This window comes from Gekko japonicus, unplaced genomic scaffold, assembly GCF_001447785.1.
Source record: "Gekko japonicus isolate JY-2015 unplaced genomic scaffold, Gekko_japonicus_V1.1 scaffold2097, whole genome shotgun sequence".
Classification (NCBI taxonomy): Eukaryota; Metazoa; Chordata; class Lepidosauria; order Squamata; family Gekkonidae; genus Gekko; species Gekko japonicus.
Window position 1 is genome coordinate 269334 of NW_015168718.1, and position 8933 is coordinate 278266.

Consider the following 8933-nt stretch of genomic DNA (forward strand, 5'->3'; position numbering starts at 1 on the left):
AGGAGACTCAATCCCTGTGTGGGAAAGATTTGGTTCTATGTAGTAAAGGAGTTAAACAGTCTGTTCATTTTAAAGTCTGATGAGTGAGAAGACTTTTGTGTGTTATGGAAAGTTAAAGCATAAAGAAACAGTAACCATATATGGCATAAGGAAATATTAGTTACAGAGTGACATGCTCAGATCCCTGTCAGCCAAAGAGCAGACTTTATGTGAGACATAAAGCAAGAGTTAAGAATATTCACAGTACCAGTTACCTCGTACTACTATATTATTTACAAGTTATTTGAATAAATATACTTTATTTCAAGATACAAGTTCTGAAAGAAATCCTTTCTCAGGACCACATAGTTCCTCGAGACGCCTAGACCCCGGGCTACAATACCAACCCAGAAGAAGAAATATATTAGTATAAAGGTGTGGAAAGCCTTAAATTTTCCTGGTGGCGGCGAGAGTACCCTGAGAGCAATACATAAAGAACTTTTAAAGTAAAACTAGACCTCCCCAAATAAGAGGGCATCACAGGCAGCTTTGAGAAATAGCAAACCAAGGACAGGGAAAAGATGACTGGCACACAGTCAGACCTATCATTTGGGTGTTAATTTATATATATATAAAAAAGCCATAGCGTGATAGCCAAAGAAGAGACAAGACTTTTGTATGGAAGGAAATATAACTATCTGCACTTTGGTGATGGCAATGTAATGCCGCTAAGACAAGTTGAGATCGTAAATCGACCCAAGCTTAGGGTTACCAACTTCAAGGCAGAACCTGGAGTTCTCCTGGAATTACAACTGACTACGGAGCTCAGATTCCCTGCAGGAAATGACAGCTTTGGAGGGCAGACCCCAGGACATCACATCGCCACTGAACTCCCTCCCATCCCCAAACTCCACGCCCCCAAATCCCCAGGCACTTCCCAAACCAGAGTTAGCGACACAATCTTCGGCCAGGCCAGAAAACGTGTCTCGAGGGAAGGTCTTGCAATTTGATGGAGTACTCAGAAGACAACTTCCCTCTTTCACAATTGCTGAAGGCTGCTGATGTGCAGCAATTTCACCACACCCCCAGCAGCCACATATGCAGTGGTTGAGTCTTGCACTAGGTTCTGGGAGATGCAGGTTCAAATCCCCCCACGCTGCAATGGAAGCTTGCTGGGGGAGGATAAAATGGTGGGGGGCAGAATGACGCCGTAAGCCACTGTGGGTCCTTATTGATACAAAAATGCTGGGTAAACAAAGTTTAGACTAGCCTTTCTGAATGCTGAAGGGCAATAGCATGTTGTACCTTTTTTCCGAAAACTGGGTAGTTTGAATTCTCCGGCGGTAGAGACGAAGTGGGACCAGTCGGACATGGCCCGGGTGTAGCTTGGCCACTCTTCCTGATTCGTACTGGGCATGAGAGGAGCCATCTTTCCTGCTCTGTACTTCTCAGTCAGCGTTCTGCCCAGCTCCGTCATCCCCTGAAAGGGACGCAAAGTAAAGACGGCGTTACAGGAAAGCGTCTCAGGAGTTTCAGGTATGGACAGGAAAGTCTCCTGGGTTGCGGTCACACGTGCCAGAAAAGACGGGAAGGGGGAAGCGAGGCTATTTCCTCCGGAGGAATTTGACCCGCAGTTGCACGATCACACCTTTGAAGCTGCGGGCGCAGTCCGTCAGTCCGTGATCATATGCAACTGCGAGTAAGTTGGGGGGGGGGTTGTGCCGTTTTCCCCCCATGTGCATAACCAAGGGATCGATGAATTGCACCTCGGCACCGAGGGCTCCCTATGGAGTTTGCGATGATCCGCATATTGCAAAGGGGAAAAAAAACAACGGCACAGAGTCGGGATAGCCTGATCAGACCATCCCGACGCCATGAGAGCACACTGGAGCGATCAGACACGGGAAAGTCCATCCATGGCCCATCACAACCCGTTTACGACCAGATTTTCCCTGGTGCCTTTTAACTCTGCTTCTGTGGCGGAGCAGAAAGGGTTGCCGACAACTGCAGGGCGCTTCCCAGATGTTGTTGCCTGATCGCGCCCTTTAAATCCACCCGGCATTTGCGCCTATGGAGATCTAATTGTGCGTATGATCGCAGCCCTGTACTCATTTCATTCATTTATTTAAGAAGCTTATATGCGGCCTCTCCTGAGACTTGCTCAAAGTGGCTTGCAGCTTAAAAAACAATTAAAAGCCCCAAATAAGCCATTTTAAGGATCACTCATGGGAAGACAACACCCACCACAATTGCTGGAAGGAAACCTCTGGCAAAGGGTGTTTCTTCTCTCAGAAACAGTCACGTGTGTGAGAAGCAGTGTCACTGGAAAGAAGGCCACGAGCCACGGAACGTGTGCCTTTGCTCAGAAATGCATACGAAGAACACACGGGCTTCAGCCATGAGTAATGAGACCCCGTTCATGCCCACATTAAAAGCAGCATCGGGGCAATCGCTCCCTACACGGAGTGTAATTTGCAGGCAGGTAGAAGACCTGGCACTTTCTGCTTGCCTTCAGAAGTAAGTGACTGGCAACAGCTGAGCTTTGTGCAAATGTGGTAGTGACTGGCGGTGGCCCGCCACAGAAGGGCCATTTGGCATCACTGGATAGTGGGCAGAAGCTACTCACCAGGGATGGGAGGCGCTGGTTGGGCACTCCAGCCAGGGTGAACGTTGCATTGTCAAAATCCTCTTTGGAAAAACACAACAGAAAAATTAACAAGGGACATGAAGAGTTCCTTCTTCTCCATTTCACTAAGGGACTGTGATGCCTGTGTTGCTAAAAGTGAATTGCAGAGTGTGGCAGAAAACCAGCATTTCAATTAGGACACATTCTAGCTGTTACTAGAAGAAAGAAAACCCTAGTGCACCCAGGCAGCATCTGCCAAAGACTGAGAAAGCAGAGGCATCGCGGGTCACCCTGTTACTATTTGATCAACGGAACTTCTCTCTCCTGATTTAAAGATGATGCCCTTCTCAGAAGAGCTTGAACCCCTGGCCTTGTAACAAAGTGAGTAATCAAAATATTCGAAGCAGGGAGCCGAACTATTAGAAGTCTCTGTTCAGCTCCAGATCAGCAGGGTTTTTGTTTGTTTGTTTTAACTCTCCAGTTCAGATGCTAACTTTGAAAATTGGTTTGGTAAAGTAACTGACTGACTTTGAACTGGTCTTGATACATTCCAAGAAGACTATCATGCTGTTTGCTTGCAGAATAACTGTAAAATAGGCAGTAAAAGGAGCTCAATTTGAAGCAGGGATGGGTGGGTAGATCTGATTCAGCAGTTTTAGCCTGATTGGGTGTTGTTGTTTTTTTAATTACTTTGTTATTTTGTCTGATGCTAATTTTTTTCTCTCTGACGGAGATTTCCCTCCTAGGAATCCTTCAGGAAATATTGCTTGAACTTGCAAACCTTAGGAAAAAAGTCAAACAAATAATATGCAGATTATATTTTAGGAAAAATAATCTTTTCAATAGTGGCCAGAGGTGAAAACAGGAAGGCAGGCGGGCTTACCCTGTTTAGTCATGGTCAAATAGCAGCAAGGAGAGACTGCAGTGCCAAGGAAACACAAGGCGCTTCTAGCTTTAGTTCAACAATCCCCCATGCTGAGGACTTGTTGCTGGACAACAGCTTGTGGGTAAACCTCTAATGGAGCCTCCGGAGGACTCCCTTTAAGTATTTGAAGGGCTGTCACTTAGAGGAGGGCAGGGAGCTGTTCCTGTTGGCAGCAGAGGATAGGACTCGCAAACATGGGTTTAAATTAAGGGTAGGGAGGTACTGGCTGGATATCAGGAAACAGTTTTTAAAGTAAGAATCGTTCGATAGTGGAATCAGCTACCTAGGGAGGTGGTGAGCTCCCCCTTGCTGGCAGTCTTCAAGCAGCGGCTGAACAAACCCTTGTCAGGGATGCTCTAGGCTGATCCTGCACTGATCAGGGAGTTGGACTAGATGGCCTGTATGCAGCCCCGTAGCTAAGGAGTTTTGGGGGAGAGGGCGGGGGGCCCACCAGCCAATTAAGTCAAAGGTAATTAAATTAACTTTGATTTAATCGGTGGAATTCCTAAAGCAGCCCCGGCTGCAACCGAGAGGGGAGGAAACTCTAAATGAGTCCCCCGGGGTCCTGGCTGATTCAGATCTGTTTTTTGGATTTTGGACCGATCTCTGTGTCTGTCTCGGGGAGTTCTTGCTGTCATGTCTCGGGCTAACCTTTCCAGGAGGGACGGAGTGCCGTAAAGGCTACGGGGGAGAGGCCAGAGGGAAAGGGCGGGGAGGGGGGCGGACTGCAGCGCAGCGACATTCAGGCACCCCCAAGGCAACGTGACCACCGCCCCCTCCAGGCACTTGGGGTGGAAGCACATGTGGCGCCCCGTCACCTTTGTGTGTTGCTGGCTTTCGGGAATGCTGCCTGCTGCCGCGGATCCCCCAGCCTCCTTCCTTCCATTGGGTGGAGAAGGGGCAGTTCCACCCTTCCCCTCCAGCTCCAGCGAGGGGGCTGGGGAGCGGGCGGGGGAGTAAACTTCCAGTCTGGTCCAGCAGAGTGGCCTGGCTTGCTCTGTGGATTGGATGCGATCTCTCTCTCTTTATCATCACCTAGGCTGCGGGGGGGGGGGGGGGCTCCTGCTTAGAAGGGTGTTAGGGTTGGCCATGGAGGGGCCCCTGTAAAACCAACGGGGGGCGGGCCCCATGTTAGCTATGGGCCTGCCTGTATGGTCCCTTCCAACTCAGTGATTCTATGATTCTATGACTGACAATCCCAGGCTCTGCCTACCAAACTTCCCTGCTCTTCCTCCTCTTCTTTTCTGATGCCTCATGAGGAAACACAGTTTCACCAACTATAGCTGGAAAACTACTCAAAGGAATTTCCTATGTGCCTGACTATAGAACTACTTATTCTGAACTAGTTGCCAGTTGCTAGTTTGAGAGATTCCAGGTTTGGGTTCAGCTGCTGGGCTAACACTGCATGCCTCACAGGTGCTTTCCAACAAACTGCTGGGCACATGAAGTGAGACACGGGTATCTTGCCTGCAAGTCTGCAAGTCGTCATGTTTAAATCAGGCCTGAGTAAAAGTAGCTGGCCCTGTCTAAAAGACTTTATTGTCTTCTGTTTGGTGTATAATAATGTGAGTGCTCACCCCATGCCACAAGCACCATCTTGCACCTTGCCTTTGGGAAGGGACTGTAGCTCACTGGTAGAACACAGCAGAGGTCAAGTTCAATCCCCAGCTATAAAGACTTTCAGGTAGCAAGTGGTGGTGGGGAGTCCCTTCTTGCATGAGCCACTTGAGAACTGCTGCCAGCCACTGGAGGCACTGCTGCCCTAGACCAATGCCCTGACTTGATAGATAAGGGAGCTTTGTATTTCATTCATATACACAGACTGTGCCAAGAACCACCTCAGTCTGGACTTAAATTATACACAAGAGCAATCATCATAATCAAGGCTGCAGTGCTTTGTTGATTAAGTGATTTAAAAGTATTTTGCTTGACACAAAGGTGCTCCTGATTAATTGGGTCACAGACTTTTTAAAAAAGTTAAATTATCTGAATACATATTATTAGTAACAAGCAGGACTGCCACATTAAAAGAGTTATTTCCTCCTATGTGTGGGACAAACAAAACGCTTTTAATTGCTTAATTCACAAAACACTGCAGTCTTGATGACGATTATTGCCATTATGTATAATTTACTGAAGTCCAGACTTTGGAAGGAGGTGGATTGATTCAATAAAGGAAACCACAGCCTCCAGTTTGCAAGACCTGAGCAAGGCTGCTAATGCTAGGACATTTTGGAGGTAATTAATATTGGCAGAGTTTAAACACGCAGAGGAATGGAGCACCAACCGTTTAAAGAAAAATAATGAAATTAACTCTGACAGAACAGAGGAGAGGGAGAGAGGCTTAACTAACTGCTGTGAAAGACAGAAATGAAAGGGGAGGGCTCAGTTGGAACAGGAAGTCTCCAAAGAGCCAATCAGAAGACAGGGACATTACTTGAAACTGTGGAAAGTCCCTAATCTAGCTGTGCTAATTAGCGGTCCTTCAGCTGTCCCCTACAGGTTGTTCTTTTGATCCTCTTCAAGTAGGTGCACTACAGCTCTTGTATATTCCAACAACTAATTCATAGGGTCACCATATGTCAGCAGTGACTTGACAGCACATAACACAGACTTTGGTGGTTCCTGGCACAGTCTGTCTGTGTATGTGGAGGTAATATGCAACCACCTTGTTTTGTACAGCACCTTGTTTTTAGGAAAATCACCAACAGTATTATTAATTGTGAAGTTGCAAAAGGAGAGCACACCTACGCCAGTCCACAACACTACAAACAGAAGCAGCCAGGGTTTGCAGCACACTGACCTTGCTCTCAGTCACTCACAGTCAACCAGCCACACTAGTTACCTTTGGAGCAGGCAGTGACCGTCCTAGAGTGTTCATCTGAAAGCCTGTGGGCGACGGTATCCAAATCCATTCGCCGCAGCGTGGGCAGAAGTGGGTGATATAGGCAGTTCTTCACTCCGGCCAACATGGTTTTTCTGGGCTCCAACGGGACTAGAATCGCCGGGGCAGCATAGGTGGGGGAAGCATCCCGGGGCCACGGCACCAAATCGAGAGTTTGCGCCATTGTGGAAAGTTTGCCTGGCCAAAGGAATAGGCAGTTGCAACATTTCTGAGTTGAGGGACTTGCTGTCTTCACCTATACATTATACTAACACACATCCCAGGATCCTCTTCTGAGCTAACGCAAGCCAAGCAAGTGCATGGACGTGCGGCCTCATCCCTCCTAGAGAATCTTCTCCTGAACTGCATGCCACAGGACAGGGGCAGCCAAACTTGCTTAATGTAAGAGCCACATAAACATCAGATGTTTGAGAGCCGCAAGACATGAATAAATATTACACGTTTTTACTGGGAAATCAGTACATTGGACCTACCTGAAGGTTCTTTCTCTTCAGTGGGGGAGAAGTCATCCAGGAACTGGTTAGGTCACGCCTCTGCTCGCTCGATAGGCTATGCAAATTTCTTTTGTTGTGTGGCTCCTATTGGAGTGGCCTAGGCTGACCTCTCCAGTTCCTGCATAGCCCTGCACTTGGTAGGACGTCTGGAGCTCCTGCTCCAAGCCAGCAATTCTACAAAAAATATTGCAAGCAACTCTGCAAGAAAGGAGACTACATCGACCAAAAGAAGTTTTCCTTCCATTCTGCGTCGAGCAGAGGCGTGACCTAACCAGTTCCTGGATTACTTCTGCCCACTGAAGGAGAAATGCAAATTTGCTTTTTTATGAACATTAAATGAGACTGCCAAAAATAATAACAAAAGCGGTAAAAGCAGATATTGATAATGATATTTATTTGTTCAATGATATTTGTTTGCTAATGATATTTAGCTTCCCCAGCTGCCCTTCCAGGAGCCGCACAATGTGTGTCAAAGAGCCGCATGAGGTGCCCGAGCCACAGTTTGGACACCCCTGCCATAGGACAATCCGTGGCAGCCAATGTGGAAAGGAGGTGATGAAGCGTCTTCCCTTGGAGCCTTCTAAAACTCAGTCCTCTGAAGAAGCCGCCTCTTCTCACAGATGGAGTGGGTGGGACCAGCTGAGCCCTCTCGAGGACCACAGACTTCTTAGAAGGCTGGGGGGTCTGGACTGGGGACTTGCTGTAGGGAACCTTTTCCAAAGGGATTGCTGCCCTTCTCCCACACCCTATTTCTGCTTCCTTCTTCCCAAAATTCAGTGGCCTTGGACAAGTTGTTCTGGCTTCTGAGCATCTTTTTATTTATTTACAGCCCACCTGTATCACTAGATTTGAGTCCAGTAGCACCATAGAGACCAAAATGATCTTCAGAGTATAAGCTTTTGAGAGCCAAAGATCTGTTTGTCAGATACACTGAATCTCAAAAGCTTCTAGCTACACTGCTGTCCTGAAATTTTCTTACTGAGGCTCACTTGGGATTACAAAATCTTTTAAAAAACCCACAATGGAAACAGGGCAAGGGTGAACAGTAAACAGTGTGACAAGAATAAGATTACAACATTAGAAAACAATGCAGTAAAAACAAGCAGGGGAGCGGTGGCACAGAGGATAAATCAGGGTGTTCAGATTCTCTTTGAAGAGCTTTTCTGAAAAATTGCCCCTTTCCCCACAAAGAGAAAATTAACATCACCAGGTCTGTGAACAGCCTTCTGAGCCAGAACTGAAATCTGCACTCAACAAGCCATTCAAATGACTACATTAGCAGCGCAACAAGGGCGCTGGACACTCAGACCACAGAGACTCAGCTCACACAGAACCACATGCCTGCTTGGGCTGGCAGGTCCCCCTTGGTCACCGGCAGGGAACGAGGGGCATAGGGTTGCCAGATCCAGGTTGGGAAACTCCTAGAGATTTGGGGACGAAGCCTGGGTTGGACAGGGTGGGGCACAGTGCCATGGAGTCCACCCTCCAAAGCATCCATTTTCTCTAGGGGAACTGATTTTTGTAGTCTGGAAATAAGCTGTAATTCCAGGGGATCCCCAGGTCCCACCTCGTGGCTAATGAAAGAGAGAGGATCACAGAAATGGATGGCTATAAGTAGAACAAAAGCTACTGTGATCAATTTATTAATATACTTTCCAATGCTATATCAATCTTCCTTCCAGTGTTTTTTATTCAAGACTGAAATCTCCAACGTTTCATCTTACTAGTCGGATAAATGGAAGTGGATGCCGACTAGTAAGATAACAAGTTGGAAATTTCAGTCTTGAATGAAAAACATTGGATATTTATTGCAGAAAAGATATGCTTGCTCTGATGTCCCAACTGTGAAGAAACCGGGTGTGTGTGTGTGAAACAAGTGTTTCTTTCTTTTCTTTTCTATACCCCCTGTAGGGGATTTTTTTATTGCATTTTCTATAAACTACAATGAAATTAGGGAGGGGATCTACAAACTATAGGAGAAAGTAAAGAAAACCCACTAAAAAC

General features: G+C 47.0%; 1 protein-coding gene across 1 annotated transcript in view; it reads right to left on the minus strand.

The window, feature by feature from the left end:
- Window positions 1–6598, minus strand: part of TEPP (testis, prostate and placenta expressed) — a 14247-nt gene extending 7649 nt beyond the window's left edge. The window contains exons 1-3 of the mRNA XM_015415575.1: window positions 6376–6598; window positions 2606–2667; window positions 1285–1459 (exon numbers count right to left, since the gene is read on the minus strand). Of these exons, the coding sequence (XP_015271061.1) occupies window positions 1285–1459; window positions 2606–2667; window positions 6376–6598 (460 nt within the window). The remainder of the gene's footprint in view (window positions 1–1284; window positions 1460–2605; window positions 2668–6375) is intronic.
- Between the last annotated feature and the right edge of the window lie 2335 nt (window positions 6599–8933).